The sequence below is a fragment of the Triticum urartu genome, chromosome 6A (genome assembly GCF_056163025.1).
Source record: "Triticum urartu cultivar PI428250 chromosome 6A, HENAU_Tu73, whole genome shotgun sequence".
NCBI lineage: Eukaryota > Viridiplantae > Streptophyta > Magnoliopsida > Poales > Poaceae > Triticum > Triticum urartu.
In genome coordinates, this window is record NC_141878.1 from 601,491,165 (window position 1) to 601,515,475 (window position 24,311).

A 24,311-nucleotide genomic window follows, 5' to 3' on the forward strand; every position below is an offset into this window, starting at 1 on the left:
AAGCAATAGCAACATACTAAACGATCGGGTGCTAAGCTAATGGAATGGGTCATGTCAATCAGATCATTCACCTAATGATGTGATCTCGTTAATCAAATAACAACTCTTTTGTTTATGGTTAGGAAATATAACCATCTTTGATTAACGAGCTAGTCAAGTAGAGGCATACTAGTGACACTCTGTTTGTCTATGTATTCACACATGTATTATGTTTCCGGTTAATACAATTCTAGCATGAATAATAAACATTTATCATGATGTAAGGAAATAAATAATAACTTTATTATTGCCTCTAGGGCATATTTCCTTCACATAGATGGTCGGGCGAGAAGGCCTGAATGATTAAACGCTGAAGCAGGTCGGCTACAATGATGAAGAGGTATGCTGATAGCGGGTCACCCTGACGCAGACCATTCTTACAGTTGATCCAATGGCCCTGCATCCCATTGAGCATCACTGCCGTCTTACTAGAGACAAGCAAAGTTCGGATCCAGGTAACGGTGGTAGTCGGGAAACCTCTAGAGAGGAGAATGAGAAGGAGTGAGTCCCAAGAAATAGAGTCGAAGGCTTTACGGAAATTGTAGCGACCCGACCCGAATGGATCAAGTCTCTGTGCCCCGGTGTCATCCCTGGATCAGTAATGCTGACACCACACAGTACTTTGAAGGAATTATAGCAGAGTGGCAATCACACACTTATTACATCGATGTCTCAAAGAGAACTTATTACAATAAAAATGGCTTAAGGCCATCTAATGTCGATAACAGCGGAAGACTTGGAAGATAAATGGGTCCATCAACTCCAATGGCATCACTGAGTATAGAACCACGACCTAAAACACCTTACTCATCGTCTGAAAAGTCTGCAAGATGAAAGTTGCAGCCCGAAAACGGGTCAGCACATGGAATATGCTGGCAAGGTAACACATAGAGAGTAATGAACATAAATGAACTATACTATATGCATGTATGGCTGGTGGAAAGCTCTATGGTTACAGTTTTGCGTAAAGCCAATTTTTCCCTACTGCAAAGGAATAAATTTATTTAACTATCATGGTAGTTGAACATCGAGAATGGTTGACAGCATTCCGATCCCAATTAAGTGAACAATTAAAACCCAACAATATTAATTAGAAGTAACATGATGAGATTCACATGATATTCAAGTACTAGATACTCAAGTTGTCCATAACCGGGGACACGGCTAATCATGATTAGTTTGTTACACTCTGCAGAGGTTTGCGCACTTTTCCCCACAAGACTCGATCGCCTCCGTTTGGTTTCTCGCACTACATGGTGTTTGAGAAGACGGATGACCGAGACATAGTCTTTCAGAAGCACTAGCACCTTACGATCGGGTAGACCGTACCTCCTATTCCCCTACATCTGCTAGTCTACCACTGTAAGAGTTCGCACGACTTAATCAACTATGCCAGAGCCCATATTGGCATGTGGCTGCACACGGAAGTTACTAGCATGAATGATCTTATGATCCCTTTGAGCCTAGGTGGCGGTCCAAAATAAAACAGGCAAGTCCTGATAGAAACCAGGTGCCTCAATCCACCCAGATGTGTGTTTAAGTTGCCACCTTAGATAAACCATTAATTAACAATACTCACATCTGTCATGGATATCACTCACCCAATCCACGTCTACTAGCATAGCATGGTGTAATAAGGAAACATAGAAGTAACTCCCAAAGGTTTCATAATAATACAGGTAATAGGTACTACCTCATCTACTTCCCATCCCAAAATTTAATTAGATCCTAGTCATGCAAGGTGTGAGGATTGATCTAATGCAATAAAACTGGGTTGTAGAAAAGGTATGATCAAAGTGTTACTTGCCTTGCTGATGATCCGCGAGACCTAGGGATTCGAAGAAACAGGCGGCGCAATCCGGGTAATCTATCGCAGACAAACAACAAGCATACAATAAGTACTCATCTAATGCACAGGTAAAACTCGAACAAGAGAACGAACCAGAAAGTTCAACTTAAGAACTCCGGTTGCAAAGAAAGAACGAACCGAACAAAACGACGGAAAACAAACGGCGGAAGAAAACAACTCGGTTCTAGCAAATTGAAACTAGGTCAAATTTTACCGTAGCAAAAACTTGTTTAAGTTGATTAGACGGAACGGCGGTTTCGAAATGAGACTCCAGGCGCTTGAATCACCTGATTCCGATAAACGAGCGAGAAGATAAACTAGAACGAAGATCGGATCTGAGATCGCGATCGCGGAATAAATCCGACGAAAAGAAAAGACGAACGGTTAAACGAACGGACGTTCGTTAACCGGGAATAACTGGTGATCACGTTCGTTAAGACGAACGGTCCGGCGAACGCTCGCTAAACAACTAAACCGAAAGAAAACGAAAAAAAAACCGATCTAGGGTTTAAAAAAAACCCGAAACAAACGAAAGAAAAAGAACCGGAACGGCTTTCTTTAAAAAACCGAACGAGGGGAGGGGTGGTGCGGCGCGGCTACCTCGGCGAGGGGAGGCGAGGGGCTCCGGTGGGGCTAGGTGGCGGCGCTAGGCGGCGGCACTAGGGCGGCGGGGCTGCGGCGGCTTGGGGGCGCGGGGTGGGGGCGGCTGCGGCTTGGGAGGAGAGGGGGGGTGTTGGGGTATATATAGGAGGGGGGATTGCTTGGGGGAGGGGGCAAGGAAAAAGGGGAAGGGGCGGCGGCCTGGAGTCCTGCTAGGACTCGGCCTAGCGGCGGGGCGGGCTGGCGCGCGGGGTGCGAGGCGGCGGGGCGGCTGGGCCGTTGGCCCAGGCGGGCGCTGCGCTCTTTTTTTTAAATAGTTCCGCGCGCAGAAAAATAAATAAAAGAAACTAAACGAACTCCAAAATTTCTAAAGTAAATTTTCCCCGACTCCTAAAAATGAGTCGAACAAAATGAACTTTTTTCCGGGCCTAAAATGCAATTTTTGAAAACACGCATTTTCCCCTATCCAAATAAAATGCAAATAAACTCCGGAAAAATCCAAATTTGATTTATTCATTAAATCTTCATTTTTCCTAAATTTGGGAAAAGTCATATTATTTCCCTCTCTCATATTTTGATATTGGAAAAATAATTGAAGATGAAATAAATAAATCAAATGATCCGCTTTTCAAAATTTGAGAAAACTCAAATATGAAAATAACGAAATCTCCAACTCTCTCCGAGGGTCCTTGAGTTGCGTGAAATTTCTAGGATCAACCAAAATGCAAGAAAATATGATATGCATGATGATCTAATGTATAACATTCCAAATTGAAAATTTGGGATGTTACAAACCTACCCCCCTTAAGATGAATCTCGCCCTCGAGATTCGGGTTGGCTAGAAAATAGGTGAGGGTGGTCCTTGAGCAAATCTTCTTCTCTCTCCCAGGTGGCTTCATCCTTTGAGTGGTGGTTCCACTAAACTTTGCAAAACTTGATAACCTTGCTGCGGGTAACTCTGCTGGCATAATCGAGAATCTTGACTGGTTTCTCCTCATACGTTAAGTCATCCTTCAACTGAATCGCTTCGAGTGGCACTGTATCTCTTAGCGGTACCTCCGCCATTTCGGCGTGACATTTCTTCAGCTGAGAAACATGGAATACATCATGAACTCCTGACAGTCCTTCTGGTAATTCCAACTTGTAAGCGACTTCTCCCATACGTTGCAAGATCTTATATGGTCCAACGAAACGCGGTGCTAATTTTCCCTTAACTCCAAAGCGCTTAACTCCTCGAAGTGGGGATACTCGAAGATAAACCCTGTCTCCGGTTTCGTAAACTGTCTCCTTGCGTTTAGAATCTGAGTAGCTCTTCTGCCTGGACTGGGCTACCTTGAGCCTATCGCGAATCAACTTAACTTTCCGTTCAGACTCCTTAATCAAATCTGGTCCAAAGAACTGACGGTCTCCAACTTCGTCCCATGACAACGGTGTCCTGCACCTCCTTCCGTATAAAGCTTCGAAAGGTGCCATCTTCAAACTGGTTTGATAACTGTTGTTATAAGAAAACTCCGCAGACGGCAAGCTATCGTCCCAACTAGATCCATAATCTAGTGCACAAGCTCTCAGCATATCTTCCAAAATCTGATTGACTCTCTCAGTCTGTCCATCCGTCTGTGGGTGAAAAGCTGTGCTGAACTCTAGTCTGGTTCCCAGAGTTTCATGCAACTGATTCCAAAATTTTGAGGTAAATTGGGTTCCTCTATCTGATACGATACTCCTCGGAACTCCATGCAAACAAATGATTCTAGTCATGTATATCTTTGCCAACTTAGCACTGGTGTAAGTGGTCTTAACTGGTATGAAATGTGCTACCTTTGTCAAACGATCAACTACTACCCATATCGAGTCATAACCAGCCTTTGTCCTGGGTAGTCCTGTGATAAAATCCATGCCTATCTTATCCCACTTCCATTCGGGTATCGGCAATGGTTGTAACAATCCGGCTGGCTTCTGATGTTCCGCCTTTACTCTATGACACACATCACAAACTGCTACATATGCTGCAATATCCTTCTTCATTCCGGTCCACCAGAATATTTCCTTCAAATCTAAATACATCTTGGTATTTCCTGGGTGAATCGAATACGGTGAATCATGTGCCTCTTGCAGAATCAAATTTCTGATCTCCGGGTCATTGGGCACATAAACACGGTCTTCAAACCATAGGGTGTCGTGCTCATCCTCACGAAATCCTTTAGCTTTTCCTTTGCTAAGTCTCTCCTTTATAGAAGCAATCTCCTTGTCAGATTTCTGAGCCTCTCTGATTTTATCCATCAATGTTGACTGAATCTCCAATGCTGCCACATAGCCTCTCGGAACTATTTCCAAACTTAGTTCACGAAGGTTTTCTGCTAACTCCTTGGGTATTTCTCCCGTCATTAACGTATTGACATGGCTCTTACGGCTTAATGCGTCAGCTACTACATTAGCTTTTCCGGGATGGTAATGCAATCTCATATCATAATCCTTGATGAGCTCCAACCATCTCCTTTGTCTGAGGTTCAACTCCTTCTGCGTGAAAATGTACTTCAAACTTTTATGATCCGTGTACACCTCACAATGATTTCCAATGAGGAAATGTCTCCACGTTTTCAAAGCATGCACTACGGCTGCTAACTCCAAATCGTGCGTCGCATAATTCAACTCATGAGGCTTCAGTTGTCGTGAAGCATACGAAACAACTCTCCCTTCCTGCATAAGCACTGCTCCAAGTCCTCGACGTGAAGCGTCACAGTACACCTCATAATCCTTGGTCTGATCTGGCAATATCAACACTGGTGAGGTAACCAAGCGTTTCTTCAACTACTGGAAACTAGCCTCACATTCCTCAGTCCAATTGAACTTGGTATCCTTCTTCAACAACTCCGTCATAGGCTTTGCAATCTTTGAAAAGTTCTCAATGAATCTCCGGTAGTATCCTGCGAGTCCAAGAGAACTTCGGATCTCTCCAACTGTCGTTGGTGCTTCCCATTCGGTTACGGTCTCAACCTTTGTGGGGTCAACTGCTATACCTTCCCCGGATATAACTTGTCCGAGTAATCCTACTTCCTTCAACCAAAACTCACATTTGCTGAATTTGGCATATAACTGATGTTTCCTTAGTTTCTCCAAAACCAAACGCAAATGTTCCTTATGCTCCTCTTCATTCTTTGAATAAACTAGAATGTCATCAATGAACACTACGACGAACTTATCCAAAAACTCCATAAATACTTTGTTCATCAGGTTCATGAAATAGGCAGGTGCGTTAGTCAGTCCAAATGACATAACGGTATACTCATACAGCTCATACCTTGTGGTGAATGCTGTCTTAGGTATGTCCTGCTCTCGAATCTTCAACTGATGGTACCCTGATCGCAAATCGATCTTGGAAAACACTTTAGCTCCTTGCAATCGATCAAACAGATCATTAATCATTGGCAGTGGGTACTTATTCTTGATGGTTACTTCATTTAATCCACGGTAATCAACAACCATCCTTAATGATCCATCCTTCTTCTCCACTAGAAGTACGGGTGATCCCCAAGGCGAAGAACTTGGGCGAATGTAACCTTTCTCCAGTAATTCCTTTATCTGATTCTTAATTTCTACCAGATCCTTTGCTGGCATCCGGTATGGTCGCTTCGATATTGGGCCTGTACCTGGCAATAACTCAATCAAAAACTCAATGTCTCTATCCGGTGGCATGCCTGGCAACTCTTCTGGAAATACATCAGGAAAATCCTTTACCACTGGTACTTCCTCTTGCACAACTCCTGTTAGGCAATTTACTTGTGTCCTCTTTGGCACATGCCGGGATACATACTTGATCCTTCTCCCTTCTGGTGTGGTAAGCAAAATTGACTTACTAGCACACTCAATATTCCCTTCATACTTTGATAACCAATCCATGCCTAATATCACATCCAGTCCTTGAGATTCCAATACTATTAGGTCTGAGGGAAACACATAGTTACCAATCCTCAATGGTAACCGATCACACCATCGTCTAGCCATAAACTCCGCTCCTGGTGAGCTTACTAACATGGGTGACCTAAGGGCTTGGGTTGACAGGTTATATTTATCCACAAATCCCCTTGATATGCATGAATGCGATGCACCAGTGTCAAAAAGAACAAATGCAGTAAATGACTTAACCAGAAACTTACCTATTACTGCATCAGGCTGAGCTTCAACCTCCTCCACATTCACGTGGTTCACCTGTCCCCTATTGAAAGGGTTCGGCTTCTTCCCAGAGCTTCCATTGCCATTTCCATTCTGGCCTTCAGGACATTCATTAGCATAATGTCCGGTCTTGGAACACTTGAAACAGGTGACTTGACTCAGATCTCTCTTGGTTGGGGTTGATGGGGCGGTACGGTTCTGGCCGTTGCTTCCTCCATTCCCATTACCATTCTTGTGGCCATTATGGTTGTGCGAACTACCTCCTCCATGGGTATGCTGAAACTGAAATCCCGGTTTAGGGGTAAAACGGGGCTTCTGCTGGGCTCCAGAGTTATACTTCCCTTGTCCATACTTCCTCTTGCGGTTCTCAATCTGCTGTTGCTTCCCTTCAATCATGATGGCACGATCTACCAACTCCTGGTAGTTGGTGAAACTTGCTACCATCAACTGCATGCTTAGCTCATCATTCAGTCCTTCTAGGAATTTCTCCTGCTTAGTTGCATCCGTAGCAACGTCATCTGGGGCATAACGTGCTAACTTGCTGAAATCATCAACGTACTGGCCAACGGTCCTTCCTCCCTGGCGTAAGTTGCGAAACTCACGCTTCTTCATGGCCATGGCTCCTGCTGAAACATGGGCAGTGCGGAAAGCTTGCTGAAACTGATCCCATGTGACAGTGTCAACTGGGTAAGTGGCGGTGAAATTCTCCCACCATGCTGCCGCGGGTCCGTCAAGCTGATGTGCGGAAAACTTCACTTTCTCCCCATCTGTGCATCCTGCAGTGGTCAACTCCCTTCCTATCTTGCGGAGCCAATCGTCTGCTACTATCGGCTCGGTGCTACTGGAAAACACCGGCGGATTCAGCCTAAGAAAACGGGCTAAGTGGTCAACAGGTGGCGGCGATGGTGGTGGGTTGTTGTTGTTGTTCTGCTGGTTCTGGACTAACATCTGCATCAATTGATTCTGTTGCTGGATCAACTGAGTGAGCTCCGGTGGAAATCCATTGTCACGTCTCGGAGGCATCTGAGGGTTTAGAGAAGACGAGATTTAAGAATAGAGTGAGGTCTAAAAGAGAAAACACTACCCCAATGCACATGAGCAAATGCACACAAAATCACTTCATTCAATCAAACAAGGGCTTACAATCGATCTAGCTATCGCAAAAGTGCTCAAACTATAATGTTTACAAGGGGAAATACTACTAATATTTGGTGGTCATCTAAAAATTTGAACCGGTGGAAGACTCCATGATATCTGCTCCAGCTTCGTCTTCAAAGTCGGGTTCACTTGGATCCGAATCGGTGTCGTCGATGATGATGTAATTGTCCGGACATGCGACGTACTCGTCTTCCTTCCTGGATGCTAACTCCCTCTTGAGTTCTCCAATCTCCTGCTTAAGATCACCATTGTGTCTTGCTAGAGCTACGATCTCTTCCATGTAGTCCTTGCGTGTAGCCTTCAGTTCTCCTTCTAGCTCGATGATCCTTGTCTTCGCATTCTTCAACTCTATCATATCATTGCACATCTGGTTCTCGTGGCGTCGAATGTGCTGGTTTAACTCCTGGATGAAAGCTGCAATGGATCTATCCTTCTTGGTGCTGACTAACTCCCATTGTTCATCCCGGCGTCCGCAAATCTGGTAGATAGTGTCCTTGAGGTCTTCTTGATAAACTTCTCCAATGCGTCCTATGGTGATATGGGCTGCCATGCTCTTTCCCAGACTCCAGGTTGGTGCATTGAAAACACTATCTATGGGCTTCGTGATTGGCGTGAATGTCCTTCCCGGAACATGAGCTTGAATCTTCCAACGCTCCTCTTCAGGCAGAGTGGCGTTGAAGGTCTCGGTGAAGCTTGGTAGTCCAATGTTCAGGTACTTAGTGACTTCCTTCAAGTGATATCCAAAAGGTGTGCCTTCATCCGGTTGAGCGTACTTAATCTTCGCGTTCGTCATCCTAAAAGAGTAGAAAAGATGAGGAGTTAGAAAATGAGAAGAGAATAGTGATCTATGGCTTTAACTTAGTGGTCGTGTCCTACAGTCAGCGTGTGCTCTGATACCATCTCTGTAGCGACCCGGCCCGAATGGATCAAGTCTCTGTGCTCCGGTGTCATCCCTGGATCAGTAATGCTGACACCACACAGTACTTCGAAGGAATTATAGCAGAGTGGCAATCACACACTTATTACATCGATGTCTCAAAGAGAACTTATTACAATAAAAATGGCTTAAGGCCATCTAATGTCGATAACAGCAGAAGACTTGGAAGATAAATGGGTCCATCAACTCCAACGGCATCACTGAGTATAGAACCACGACCTAAAACACCTTACTCGTCGTCTGAAAAGTCTGCAACATGAAAGTTGCAGCCCGAAAACGGGTCAGCACATGGAATATGCTGGCAAGGTAACACATAGAGTAATGAACATAAATGAACTATACTATATGCATGTATGGCTGGTGGAAAGCTCTATGGTTACAGTTTTGCGTAAAGCCAATTTTTCCCTACTGCAAAGGAATAAATTTATTTAACTATCAAGGTAGTTGAACATCGAGAATGGTTGACAGCATTCCGATCCCAATTAAGTGAACAATTAAAACCCAACAATATTAATTAGAAGTAACATGATGAGATTCACATGATATTCAAGTACTAGATACTCAAGTTGTCCATAACCGGGGACACGGCTAATCATGATTAGTTTGTTACACTCTGCAGAGGTTTGCGCACTTTTCCCCACAAGACTCGATCGCCTCCGTTTGGTTTCTCGCACTACATGGTGTTTGAGAAGACGGATGACCGAGACATAGTCTTTCAGAAGCACTAGCACCTTACGATCGGGTAGACCGTACCTCCTATTCCCCTACATCTGCTAGTATACCACTGTAAGAGTTTGCACGACTTAATCAACTATGCCAGAGCCCATATTGGCATGTGGCTGCACACGGAAGTTACTAGCATGAATGATCTTATGATCCCTTTGAGCCTGGGTGGCGGTCCAAAATAAAACAGGCAAGTCCTGATAGAAACCAGGTGCCTCAATCCACCCAGATGTGTGTTTAAGTTGCCACCTTAGATAAACCATTAATTAACAATACTCACATCTGTCATGGATATCACTCACCCAATCCACGTCTACTAGCATAGCATGGCGTAATAAGGAAACATAGAAGTAACTCCCAAAGGTTTCATAATAATACAGGTAATAGGTACTACCTCATCTACTTCCCATCCCACAATTTAATTAGATCCTAGTCATGCAAGGTGCGAGGATTGATCTAATGCAATAAAACTGGGTTGTAGAAAAGGTATGATCAAAGTGTTACTTGCCTTGCTGATGATCCGCGAGACCTAGGGATTCGAAGAAACAGGCGGCGCAATCCGGGTAATCTATCGCAGACAAACAACAAGCATACAATAAGTACTCATCTAATGCACAAGTAAAACTCGAACAAGAGAACGAACCAGAAAGTTCAACTTAAGAACTCCGGTTGCAAAGAAAGAACGAACCGAACAAAACGACGGAAAACAAACGGCGGAAGAAAACAACTCGGTTCTAGCAAATTGAAACTAGGTCAAATTTTACCGTAGCAAAAACTTGTTTAAGTTGATTAGACGGAACGGCGGTTTCGAAATGAGACTCCAGGCGCTTGAATCACCTGATTCCGATAAACGAGCGAGAAGATAAACTAGAACGAAGATCGGATCTGAGATCGCGATCGCGGAATAAATCCGACGAAAAGAAAAGACGAACGGTTAAACGAACGGACGTTCGTTAACCGGGAATAACTGGTGATCACGTTCGTTAAGACGAACGGTCTGGCGAACGCTCGCTAAACAACTAAACCGAAAGAAAACGAAAAAAAACCGATCTAGGGTTTCGAAAAAAAACCGAAACAAACGAAAGAAAAAGAACCGGAACGGTTTTCTTTAAAAACCGAACGAGGGGAGGGGTGGTGCGGCGCGGCTACCTCGGCGAGGGGAGGCGAGGGGCTCCGGCGGGGCTAGGCGGTGGCGCAAGGCGGCGGCGGCAGCTAGGCGGCGGCGGCAGCTAGGAGGCAGCGGCGCTAGGGCGGCGGGGCTGCGGCGGCTTGGAGGCGCGGGGTGGGGGCGGCTGCGGCTTGGGAGGAGAGGGGGGGTGTTGGGGTATATATAGGAGGGGGGGATTGCTCGGGGGAGGGGGCAAGGAAAAAGGGGAAGGGGCGGCGGCCTGGAGTCCTGCTAGGACTCGGCCTAGCGGCGGGGCGAGCTGGCGCGCGGGGCGCGAGGCGACGGGGCGGATGGGCCGGCCGGCTGGGCCCTTGGCCCAGGCGGGCACTGCGCTCTTTTTTTTTTAAATAGTTCCATGCGCAGAAAAACAAAGAAAAGAAACTAAACGAGCACCAAAATTTCTAAAGTAAATTTTCCCCGACTCCTAAAAATGAGTCGAACAAAATGAACTTTTCTCCGGGCCTAAAATGCAATTTTTGAAAACACGCATTTTTCCCTATCCAAATAAAATGCAAATAAACTCCGGAAAAATCCAAATTTGATTTATTCATTAAATCTTCATTTTTCCTAAATTTGGGAAAGGTCATATTATTTCCCTCTCTCATATTTTGATATTGGAAAAATAATTGAAGATGAAATAAATAAATCAAATGATCCTCTTTTCAAAATTTGAGAAAACTCAAATATGAAAATAACGAAATCTCCAACTCTCTCCGAGGGTCCTTGAGTTGCGTGAAATTTCTAGGATCAACCAAAATGCAAGAAAATATGATATGCATGATGATCTAATGTATAACATTCCAAATTGAAAATTTGGGATGTTACAGAAATCAAGTTTGAAAACCATAGTGGGCGCCTTCCGGATGTGGCAAGCGCTGAGGATGTCTGCAGCGTAGATGAAGTTCTCAGCAATACATCTACTGGAGATGAAGCCGGTTTGGTCACCATGGACCAGAAGAGGGATAAGGGGTTTTATCCGGTTGGTAATAACCTAAGCAATTGCCTTTGGGGGGCAATTTTGCAGGGAAATAGGGCAAAAGTCATTAGGGGATCTGGCGGAGTCTTTTTTTGGGAGGAGAATCATGTGAGCCCTGTTGAAGTGTTCGACATCCACACGGAGGTTTGCGAAGTCGTCGAAGAAGGGGAGGATCATATGTTTAATGTTGTGCCAAAACTTCTGGTAGAAACCTGGCCCGAGTCCGTCAGGACCAGGACTAGCATTAATATTCATTTGTAGGAAGGCATCTTGGATTTCTTGAGATGAGAAAGGGGAGTCCAAGTGGCGAAGTTGGGGGACATGCGTCGGGTAGAGGTCTTGGAGGGTGAAAAGCCAAGTCGAGGTTTTTGGAGTGCCGAGCAGTTGGTGGAAGAAGTTATGGAGAATGGCAGCTTTGGTGTCATGGGCAGAGAATTCGACCCCATTGTCCTCCAGAACGGCGATGTTGTTTTTGCGGAACCTTTGGGAGGCAGAGACGTGAAAGTATTTTGAGTTTTCGTCCCCATCGATGATGGCCTTTACTTTCCCCCTTTGCTTCCAGAAGAGGACCTTTTGACGGATGGCACGTTGAAGGGAGGTTATGACTACCAGCCTGAGAGAGGACTCGGGTCGGGAGAGGGAGCGTTTTTCTTCAAGCCTGTCAATCCTATCAATGATAAGCTTGCAGTCAATTTCTCGTTGGTGAACAGGCCTTAGAGTTTTAGACCAATTTTTGAGGTCCGCTCTGGTACGTTTAATGGCAGTGGCAAGGGCTAGGTCCGAAGGAGTATGACGTTGGTTAGTGGGCCAAGCGTGAGAAATGATACGCTTGCATGCCGGGTAAAGGGCCCAGAAAGATTCAAAACGGAATACACGGGATCGAGGGATAAGCGAAGAGATGTTGACGACGAGAGGAACATGGTCGGAAGAGAAACGTGTGAGGGAGGACAAAGTTGAGTTTGGGAAGCTGTCTTCCCAAGCAAGGTTAAAGAAGGCTCTGTCAAGGCGTTCTAAAGTTGGGGTTTGGCGATTGTTGGACCAGGTAAAGGTTCTATCTAGAAGCGGTATCTCGATAAGCTGTAGGTCCGAGATGGCTGTGTTAAACATATCAGCCTCAGATGTGTGGAAGTTGCTGTTATTTTTCTCGCAGGCGAAACGGATTAGGTTAAAATCACCGATAAGAAGCCAAGGGGTGGAGTCTGCGGGGGCGATGTCTCTGAGCTCTTGCAGGAAGTCCGCTTTTAACGGTCGTTGGGACGGGGCATAAATGTTAGAGACAGTGAGGCTAACACCTGAAACCGGGAAAGAGAGGTTGAGAGTCGTAGAAAACCTGCCATGAGAGTGGCTTTGGAGTGTCAAAATGTGAGAGTTGGTCGCGGAAAAGATACCTCCGGCGGAACCGATAGCAGGAAGGGAGACAACCTGGTCTAGCGTGCGTGGTAGGAATGAGTTTAACTTAGGGACGGGGATGGAGTCTAGTTTTGTTTCTTGCAGAAGTGTAATGGATGGTTTAATTGCTAAGATTTCAGAGAGGATGTCCTTGCACTTATCAGTGTCACCGAGGCCGCGGACATTCCACGAGAGAATAGAAAAAGAAGATTGATTCATAATGCAAACTTTAAATCACCATCAGTCAGAGAGCATAGCAGCAAGGGAATACAAGGGGAAGATGTGGCGCATCTAACTAAAAACCTATGGATGGCCAGGAACAGTCTAAACCTATGACGACTACGACGGAGAAGAGAAAAGGGCGCGGCTACAGGCGCAACGATACAAAAGCACCCCACACCCGGGTGAGCTCTCCTGACTGAAACTACGTAACTGATCATGGCGAAGGGAGGGCACCGGCAGCGCGAACAGCGTCTGCCTCGTCATCGTCGGCGCCACAAACCAGGGCGATCTGGGCGAGCTTCTCGGCCGCGTCATCTGCGTCTGAAGCGTCAGCGTCGGAGTTGCAAATGGAGGAACCCTGGACCGCCACCGCTAGGTCGTCCGAGGCCGCGAGGAGGTCGAAGCGAGCAGCCTTCAGGCGGGAAGCTTTTTGAGCCATCATGGAGTAGAAAGGAGTCTCTCTGTCGGCAATGCGCGCGCTGCGACGCAGCTTGGCCGGGAGACCACCCGCCGAGAGCGCACCACACGCTTGCGTATGACGTTGTCGTGGACGGCGAGGTCGGATATAGCAGCAAATGATGAGGTATTTTCCCTCGAGGGGTTCGCATGAGCAGAGGCTCCCGTCTGAGCGGCAGAGCAGCAAGAGTCGTTGGTCGCCCCTGGAACGGTAGAAGGCGCAAGTAGAGGAGCCACCAGGGCGTGGTCACTTTGCTGGGGCAGAGAAGGCACGTGAGGGTCGAGGTTGCATGCCGTCGTCGCCGCCACAGTTGCATGGAGAGCAGGCTCGGCAGGGACAAGGAGAGCGGGCAGGGCGTCTCCCGGCTGTAGGACGACGATGGAGGGAGCGACATCGACGGAGGCCTTCCCCTTGGCAGCTTCACGGCGGCTCCACAGAGAGTCGGGGCGAGAGAGGGGCGGCCCACGGCCACTGGCCCGCTGGGCAAACTCCTACAGCGTAGCCTCGCGGACGGCGGAGGCGTGGTAGTCGTAGGAGTCTTGGTCGGAGTCCTCGCCCGAGGAGAAGGGGGACGGGTCCTCGGGGCCGATCCCGTGCGCATGGTAGGCGAGCTGCGAGAGGGAGACCGTGATGAGCTCACGGCCGGGCAGTAGGACGACCATGCCCGGCGGCAGCCGCATGCCACGGGTGACCATGACCATGGCACGCACACTGACGAAGTCGCCGGCGCCGACGCAGTACTGGTCGAGGGCGCAAACCGAGCCGAGGTGCGCGAAGAAGTACTTCACGCCGTCCTCATGCCACAGTTCATGAGGGAAGTCGTTGGCCTCAATCTCCATGAGGTCGTCGAAGTTTGCCATGGCGCGATTGTCGGTGTGCTCGACCCACTCGAACGAGAGCGTGTTTCCCTCAAAGTGGATGTCGCCGTGGGCGGTGACGTTCCAACGGATGTCCCGGTTTGGAAAGGACAGCAACGCCGCGCCACGAGAGGAGGAGGAGACCCCGACGGATGGGTTGTTGCGGCGAGCAGCGAGCGCCCGCTTGATGAAAGAGAAGGGGTTGTGCATGGGCGACGTGAGGTGGACAAAGCATAGGTGGTCTACTTCAAGTATGAGACAGGGTGGTGGAGCTAGAAGCGGGAGTTCGGCGGCTGCAGGGGGCAGCATGTAGTCGTGCGTGGGCGCTGGTGAGAGTGGGCGCGAGGCCTGAGACGGAGCGAATGTGGGCGGTCCCCACACTACACCACGCACCAGAATTCCCTACCGACGTCTGTTGGAAGAGAATCACTATTGCCGACCCACAGTCTGGCAGGAAATTTTCTAACGGACCGTGGGTCGGGAAACCTGCATACACCGACCTGTAGTCGGTCGGGAATACTGTAGCATATACCATCTAACGATCGGTCGGGAATTCTGTTATGGCCTATGGAATGTTGGTCGGTAAATCACCCCCACCAACTTTCGGATGCTAAATGGGCATCGCCCGCGAATAGCTAAAAAAAGTAGCGCCAAACCGGCCCAACCCGCGAATTTTCCACCCTCAGAAAAGGATGTTGCCGCCCTTCGTTCCCCACCCACAAAATCCCTAGCTTTCCTGTTGTTCCCCACGCATGCCGCCGCCCCACGCCGGCCAATCCCCATGCCTCCCACCGCCGCCCCATGTCGTCGGGGGCTACCGCCGGTCTATCCCACTGTCGCCCCATGCCGCCCTGCCTCTGCATCACCATCCCACGCCGCCCTTCCTCTGTAGCACCGCCCCACACGATGCCCCGTCCCCACAGCCCCGCCCAATTCCGACATGCCTCTCCACCGTCGGCTCCACACCCTCGGGCTCTCTCTCCGTTTAACCGCCTCTCTCCAACCTCCCTGGCCCAACCCCCCATCTCCATCGTCCAGCTCATGAAGACACACGCAGTGGCGGTGGCGGCGAAGATTTGGATCTGGGCCGCGTGTGGCTGGGCAAGGACATCCCTCTCTGTCTTTGGCTGGGCAAGGGCATCGATGCGGCTGAGGTACAACTCCTTCCTTGCCGCATCAATTTTTTTTGTACAAAGTTTGTTAAGAGATGAACTTGGAGTGAAGGAGTTCGCCGTGGTTTTTGGGTCGAAGACTCTGTTATTTGCCCCGTCAGTACTCTGTTGGTAGACACTGCTTATGTAGATTCAATTTTTATTACAGTACCGAGTTATGTTAGATGGAAATAGATTTATGTTAGATTTATTTTTTATTACAATACTGAGTTATGTTGGCATCCTACAGCTTCTTTGTCAAAAATTGTGAAAATAACTAGGTTCTCTTGAAAACGAAGCTTCTTTGCAGCACCAATGGATGTGTTTCTAGTGTCTGTGTTGCTCCAGCTGATCACATTTATTGGCTGAGTTCATGAGAATGGCGCGTAAGCATACTGCCATCCAACTGCCCAAATACTTGCTTAACTTTTTCTTACTGAAATCTTCACCATGTCAAATTTCCTTCAATGCCAAGTTCAAATATTGTGAGGAAACATTTATGGTATAATAATCACTGCTGCTATTGAAACGATGCATTTGACCTGACTAAACAGCGGCAAGATGTCATCCATGAGGTGGGGTAATATAACTGGTGGCTCAAACTTACTTTTATAACTAAGGGCCAAACAATGGATTGAAATAGAATGTAGCACAAGACTCGCTGTTCTCTTTGTACATGTGACCTGACTTTTATCTCTCATTTTTTCTACAGGTAGAACAGAGGACAGATGCTGGTAACGCTGAGCTGACAAAGAGAAGTAGCAGAATATTTGCTATGCCACTGTAGTGCATAAGGTGTGTGGAGTGTCCAGTGTTTATTTTTCTTTTAGTATATTGTTTCTTGATGTAGTACCTCATAAGTCTTGTGTACCATCCTCTAATGTTTTGTACAGCAGTAGATGATTGAGTACCTCATTAGTCAGTAGATGGTCTATGGTCATGGTTGATTGCTTGCTTCATTGATTGAAGATTCATATTTTGATCCATGCTGCCCCTAATGTGTTTGAGGACTAAGATTCATATTAAGTGTCATTTTATAATGCTATGACTAATGGTAACTAAAGGTGATTGCTCATCATCTCTGCTAATTTTCCCTAAGTTTTCAATTTTCTAGTTTATATGGGCTATAATTTTACTTTATCGGTATTCAGTTTTATTAAGTCTTTTAATTTGTCTAGCACTTCGGTTTATTTTTATTAAATTTTTTAGTTTCTTTGATCTAGCTATTCTCTTTCATTTTCTCTTTGCCGAGCTTCTCCTTTTGAGTTTCTTAGTCATATATCTCACTCCCATTCATAGCTACAGTGAGTTGTTCTTTTTCCCATAGGCAGCGTGCTGATGTTGCTTCATTACTTCTCCATAGAGCATGGGGAGCTTTTATCGTTCTTGGATTTCATAAAATAGAAGAGATGACAGAAATGGGGTGGGAGGTATGTGGAAACAGAGCTTCTTACTTGTGGCAGTAGACGACTAGGCAGTTCATGCAGGTCAGCCCTCAACACCTGACTCCCATGATCGGTGTCTTCCTCTTCTCCACTCATCTATAGAAGTGAGCCCAACAAATACTATTTTTGGCTGAGGCTAGAATCTTGCACTGGAGCATAAAACGTTTAGTTGTTAAACATGTTTCTGTAACAAGTGAGCTATCCATCCTGACCATGTAGGAGTAACACATTAACTGATGGGTGGTGCTTTCAGGCTCTGGAAACATTACTTGATGTCTCTGTACTCTGGTATGGGATGGTGCACTTTTAATGATGAAAAGAATGGCACGCACTCCAAATATATTCCTAGAAAGTGGATTAACTGAAGAAGAATCTACTACAGGTATTAAACAGAGTCCACACCGGGTGTTAGCTTTGCACAGTTACAATTTGTGCTCGTGTTTTTCAGTGTGAATCACCTGTATTGATATTCTTGCTGAAATTTCAGTTAATCTTAATTGACTCCTGCATACATTAACAGCTACCAAGTTCATTAATAAATATGTAGTTCTACAAACAGCCTGGGATTAATAAATATGTTGACCTGATTTTTTAGCTGCAGAAGTTGTTGCCAAAAAGTCTAATGGCAAAGTAAAATGGAACCTATTTAGCTTTGTTGTTCATTTTTATGTCCTAGTGCAACTTGAGAGAACAAGCAATATTAAGTGACCTTGCTATTTACTTCTGACTGGCATACATGACTACATGTAGTTCACCAAAACAATCTTCAGTTTTCCTATTATTTTTGTGATACAAAAGGAATACATGTATACTTCGTAATGTTCCCTTGTTAAATCATATCGTAACATCATGTTCTATTATTTCCCAGAAGTAAGATCTGGTTACAATCAATCTGAAAGGCAAAATGAATTCTGTGTGTGGGGAACAACATAGCAGGTGAATCTTATCTGAACAGGGACGTCTTCCTCATCCCGCCACTTAGGTAATTTCTGTCACTTAGCTAGAACTGTTTGCTTACATTCATCTATTGATTGAAGAAATTAGAACGTACCGCTAAAATGATTAATATGTCTGGATTCACTTTGATAAATATATGGTAGCGACAATGTCCAAAGGTCCATGCAAAATATTCACTCAACAATAGCCTTTTTATTTTTTTGGTGGGGGAGACAAGAACTAATAAAATCATTTTTAGTGATAATGTCCGACTTATGTAATTTTCAGCAAGCGAAAGAGAAGTACAGTTACCCACTTTTAGATTTTATGCTTCAGCCTTATAGCATTGCTGTAGTATATGAATATCAGATTTGCATGCTTGTATTAATTATATGAAAACTTTAGAGATGAACAGAACGATGATACTCTCAAATCATATAGCAAAAACTACATGTGTAGTTTCCCATAGAGTAATAATTGTCATATATACAACTAGGTTTAGATCATCCAATAGAGTTAGGGTCAGGTTCAAGCTGTGTTACATAGCAACTTGTAAGAAATGCAAAACCTTCATCTTAGGACGCATTTTGTTAATACGTGCTTTGATGGACTGAACAGGATCACTTGCGTATCTCTGAACTGAGAATACAATCGAGTTTCTAATCCTACTAACATATAACATACATGGTTTCCCTGGGAGGTAATAGTTTTGCATTCACGCCTGTACAAGTAGGGTGGGCATTACAGATGACCTGAATTGTGCAAATTTACGACCTTAAGTAGCAACTAGTAGATGCTTAATGATTGATTGCCAGCTCGCTTTCTTCTGTAGTGAGTTTAGCTAAATTATTGTGCTGATGTATTTCGTTGTGCAGACTGAGCTGATGCTTTGTTTTGTTTCTGCCATTGACTATGAATGCATGAATTTACTGAATGATTGTTTACCCTTTGTAGGAAAGACATAAAAGACCAGGAAGGAACTATGGAGATAGTTTGCGTCAACTAGATAGTTTGTGTAAGGTGCAAAATAATGCACCGTTTGGCTATCATTTTGTAAGCCTTTATGTTGTATTGTCAACTGGATATTTTGTACAAAATCAATGACATGCATCTATTATTGTATCTTGATTGATATTTTGTTGGATATTATTGTAATGAGATATTTTATGTGACTTTATTGACATTCTGTCAGTAAGGCAAACGTGGGAGGGTAATTATTGTTTTGGTTAGCTAAAGAAAATGCTGACAATCCGTTGGTCGGCAAAATGTAATGTCGTCTGATTGTTGGTCGGCAAAGAAACATGCACTACTAACAGATTGTTGGTCGGCAAAGAAACACCATCAGGCCGTTGGTCGGGAAAGGTTTACCATCAGACCATCTGTCGGGAAAGGTCCATGACAGTGCCGTTGGAAAGTCGGTCGGCAATGCTTGAAATAGCCGTCGGCTTGTCGGTCGGCAAACATATGTCGGTCGGGAAAGGGCTTTCCCGTCTGGACTTTCTCCAGCAGACAGGGTCAGTCGGCAATAGTCATTCCCGACCGACTGTCTGTTGGTGGAAGCTGTTTTCCCAACCAACTTGTTTGTTAGGGATGCAGTGTTGTGGTGTAGTGCCGGTTGGAGGCAGGAGCCGCAGCAGGGGGCATGAAGAGCGGGGGTCCGGAGACGATCGACACACGGGGAATGGGCGATGCCTGCGTGGTCGTCGCGTCGTAGACCGCTGGGAGAGACGGTGGTGCGCGGGGGTTGACGAAGACGCAGTGCAACCCGAACCACAGCGGACGAACGCCGTCGTCGCTGGAATCCGCGGAGGAGCCGGAGGCAGTGTGAGTGCCCGTCGTGTGCGCCATGACGCCGCTGGGTAGAAATGCAGGGTTAGACGTAGGTTTGGATGGGAGGGATGGAAAGAAGGGGTGGAGTCGGACATCTTTGCACCTGAACGAGCGGTGACCGGAGCGCCAACAGCGAGAACACCGGACGGGGTCTCGGCAGACGTCCACGAGGTGGTCACCGGCGAGGCAACGGAAGCAGCGGGCAGTGGGCTTGAGGCTGGGAGGGGGGTGAGATGAGTGAGTGTGCGGGCGCGGCCTGGTGTTGATATAGGCTGGGGATTGCATCAGAGTTGTTGGAGGAGGAGATATGAGCACGTCCCTGTATGAGCGACATGGTGACACTGCCGTGGCAGAGCTTGATCAGTTTATCGTCGGGGAGCTGGTATGAGCCGCAGCTTTGCAGCCGGAGGAGTGAGACATGAGCGTGGGAGAGGACATGTCGAGCGCGGCATGGGAGAGAGAGGGTGATGGTGGTGACGGGTGAATAGGCGGCGGCTGCGGTTGGGACATGGAGTGATGGGCGAGCGGGGAGGCTAACCGAGGCGAGTGGAGCGGGCTGTGGGTCCCGTTCGCAGCGACCGAAGCATGGTTGACCGCGCCCACGATGGCGAGCTGCCCAGCCGCGTGCGCATTCGGGTCAGCAGAGGGAGGAGCGATTGTAAGCGACCCGTGATCGTGGGTCCGTGTCTCGTATCTGGCGCCGATAGAGAAGGAGGGAGAAGGTAGGGGGCGCAGGAGGGGGCGTGAGGCGTCCGTGTGAGAAGTGGCTGGGCGGTCATCGGTATAGTCAGCAGCGTCTAGTATGGGCGGGTTTGGATTCGCATGGGCATGGGTGTCGTTGGAGTCGGATGTGGGAGCAGTGTAGTTGGCTTTGGTTTGGTCGACCGGGTGGTAGCACCCGAGAATTGAGGGGGGCAGGTGAGGTGCCTGTGCCGCGGCGATCACGTCGCAAGTGGCAGCGGCAGACACGGCCGCGGCCTGCGCGCGCACAGGGCAAGCGAACAGTAGGAGTTTGAAACTTGAGAAGGGCACCGGTGAGCGGCAAACTAGCTCATTTCGAACTGATGCAGAGAAGGCTTGTGCCCGGAAAAGGCAGGTGGATATCTTAACAGAGCTAAACACGTTTTGGGACGCAAATCTGTGGTCAAGTGCGCCGTTGACGAGGGTAGGGGAGGGGATTACAGAGTCGGAAACTCCAACAATCCAAAAGGTGGCAGTATTTGGTTTATCTGGTGTGGGTAACGGAGAGGTGACCTGGCATCTATAATCATGAAAAATGAATTTACTGAAGGCTACACCTGGGCGGAAAGGCCTAACCTGCGGTTTCCGACGAAGCCATTGCCGAGATGTCGATGAGGAGGACGCACCGGCAGCGAGTGCCTTAGACGGGCCCTCACCCCCGTCCCTGGAAGACCGCGGAGGAAGCAGCAAGCTCAGAGCAATCGGCCCGACTGGAGCTGACGACGAACGCGGGGTAGCATTTGCAGGAGTAAAGGCACGGTGGTGAAGGGAGGACGACAGCTTATCCGTGCATGGCGGCGGCGGAGCAGAGATGTAGGCATAGTAGTGGTCGCTGCTGATTGGCGAGCAGGAGAGGACGAGTTTGGCGACGCTGGCGTTGGCAACGAAGAAGGAGAAGCAGCATTCGGAGACGAGCTCGACGGCGAACTCAGCGGCGACGCCACCGAGGCGGAATTGGAGGAACGTGGCGACGAGTGGAGCATCTAGGCATAGCAAGGAGGGCCGAAAGCGGGCGAAGAGCAAGCAGGCCGAGGAGCGGTCGTTGCCCGCAGGGGAGACCCGCGACCGAAGAGAGGACCAGACTGAGCTTTGGAAGTCGAGGCCGTCTGCTTCGTCGAGGAGCAGCTGAAAACGGATGAAATCCCATGCATGCACCAGGCGGTCGCCTAGATTGGATGTGAGTTTTGTCGCCGGAAACGAGGGAGTGGGTAGGCGAGAGATGGCATGGCGGGAGGAGTGTTGGGTGGCCGGCGAGGACGGCCGGCGCATGGACGAGCGCGCGGTGGAGGGGAAAGCGTGGGTGGGAGGAGGGAGATGCATCCTTCATGAACTATCGATTAAATTATCCCGTTATGGGCGTGACCTAGCATGATTTTCAATGCATCTTTATTCTTTAACCGACAGTTCTATTCCAGTTGTCCTTTCATTGTACCAGCTATTGTTTTTTCTTGATAACTATCACATCTAAGATGCCTTTTGGTGTCTTCAAAAAACAAAGATGGAGGTAGCTAGGGCAAATCTTTACCGCATAGGAGTATTACATAATTAGCGAGTGATGTGGCATAACAATAACAAAACTAAAATAAAATTTAGAAGTCAACTAGCACAAAGGAATGCTATCCGCTACATAATTTTATAGGAATCCCAATTTTACATGTGCTGCCCCAACATACAAGCAAGTTCATATTTGTTCGCCCTTGACGAACCAAACATCTACAGTTCAAATTCAATGAGTATCCAAAAAATTATAGAATTATCTCATACTCCCTCCGGTCCTTTTTACTCTGCATATTAGGTTTTTCTAAAGTCAATCTCATCCAACTTTGACCAAGTTCATATAAAAAATTATTGACATTTACATAACAACACCAATATCATTAGATTCATCTCGGAATATATTTTCATATTATATTTATTAGATATTATAGATGCTAATAATTTCTAATATAAATTTGGTCAAACTTAGTTAAGTTTGACTTTCAGTAAATCCAATGTGCAGAGTAAAAAGGACCGGAGGGAGTACGTCGTCACATTGAATTAGCCCGTGGCGTAACAACACGCCTAGTCTAGTAGACTAATTTTTGGGACCTCACATCCACATTAGTGTGGTGTCCTCTCCCCATCATGATGTCAGTTTGACTTTGCTGTATTTTATGTTCGCATGGCAACCCCAAACAAGCAAGAACACGAACACACGCATCCTATAGCTATATAATGCTAGCCATTGGTGCAATCTTTCTCTCACGATCGACGAGCCAACACAACCCGATCGATGTCTCCATCAAACGCTCGCAAGATGACCATGAGCTGCCTCGTCGTGCTGGCACTGCTGCTGGCGACCACCGTGGAGGCGCAGGAGTGCAGGCGAAGCGGCACGCTCCGGCCGGGCAAGGGCCACTCGTGCGAGGACTGCTGCGAGGCAGGGAAGGCGTACCCGACGTACCGGTGCTCGCCGCCGGTCGTCGCGGGCGCCACCAGGGCCATCATGACGCTCAACGACTTCGACGAGGGCGGCGACGGCGGGGACCCGTCGGCGTGCGACGAAGTCTTCCACCGCAACTCGGAGCGCGTGGTGGCGCTGTCCACGGGGTGGTACGCCGGGGGCTCACGCTGCGGCGACCGCATACGGATCCGAGCCAACGGCAGGTCCGTGCTCGCCAAGGTCGTCGACGAGTGCGACTCCGTGAACGGGTGCGACCGCGAGCACGCCTACCAGCCGCCCTGCCGCAACAACGTCGTCGACGCGTCCCAGGCGGTGTGGGACGCGCTCGGCATCACCGGTGAGGAGGTCGGCGAGTACGGCATCACCTGGTCAGATGCATGACTGATGACTCTGCCGCCCGCCGCCGGCCGGTGGAGCCTTATTGTAGTGTTCTCTTGCTTATTTGTAGCTCATGTGTGTGTGTGTGGTGCCTTTGATGTAGTGTTCAAATGTAATGTAGTGTCCTCGATGAATAAGTAAACTGTTCTTTTTTCGTAACAGCAAAAAACTACTCTTCGCTAATTAACAGTCACCTCCTTTTGTTATGTTCGCTAAAATTGCAAACGGAATTTACCAAGTGCCTTACTTCAAAGTAGATTTTGAGAAAGCGCATGACAAGGTCAAATGGCCGTTTCTTCAACAAGCCCTACATATGAAGGGGTTTAATGAAGCCTGAAAGAAACAGATGGATTCCTTTATTCAGAAATGTAGTGTTGGGTTAAGATGAATGATGACACAAATCATTATTTCACACACATAAAGAATTAAGACAGGGTGACTCGATGTCTCCTGTTCTGTTCAATATAGTAGCGGATATGTTGACAGTCCTTATCGGTCGGGTTAAAGAGAATGGCCAAGTTAATGGGCTAGTTCCATATTACAATACGCTGATGACACGATTCTATTCATGAAACATGATATTGCTAAAGCTAGAAATATGAAGTTAGGGCATCTCCAGCCGCGCCCCCAACAGGCCCCCCCAGGCGACTTTTTTGGCGCCGACGCCGAAAAAACGGCCCAGTCACGCCCCCAGGACGCCGAAAATCGCCGGTTCGGACCTTTTTTCCGCCCGGCGGTCACAGGCCGAACCCGGCGCGCTGGGGAGCCGTTGGGGGCTCCGGCGCTAGGGAAAAGCACGCCTGGCCCACACCGACAGGGGAAAAGTCAAGGTTTTCTTCCCCCGA

At 47.5% G+C, this 24,311-nt stretch overlaps 1 protein-coding gene and 1 long non-coding RNA gene across 3 annotated transcripts; both read left to right on the forward strand.

The window, feature by feature from the left end:
* The first annotated feature begins 15,318 nt into the window (after nucleotides 1-15,318).
* Nucleotides 15,319-19,487, forward strand: LOC147967135 (uncharacterized). Of its 2 annotated transcripts, XR_015609149.1 has the most exons (6): nucleotides 15,319-15,696; nucleotides 16,406-16,488; nucleotides 17,057-17,180; nucleotides 17,392-17,520; nucleotides 18,007-18,120; nucleotides 19,029-19,487. It is a non-coding gene; the product is annotated as an uncharacterized LOC147967135 (long non-coding RNA). The 2 variants fall into 2 exon arrangements; XR_015609148.1 differs by having other exon boundaries at nucleotides 17,057-17,520.
* Nucleotides 19,488-22,874: 3,387 nt separating this feature from the next.
* Nucleotides 22,875-23,620, forward strand: LOC147967136 (putative ripening-related protein 1). The gene has a single exon (XM_087529276.1). The coding sequence runs from the start codon at nucleotides 22,918-22,920 to the stop codon at nucleotides 23,467-23,469; it is 552 nt and encodes a 183-aa protein (XP_087385402.1). The 5' UTR covers nucleotides 22,875-22,917; the 3' UTR covers nucleotides 23,470-23,620.
* Nucleotides 23,621-24,311: the final 691 nt, after the last annotated feature.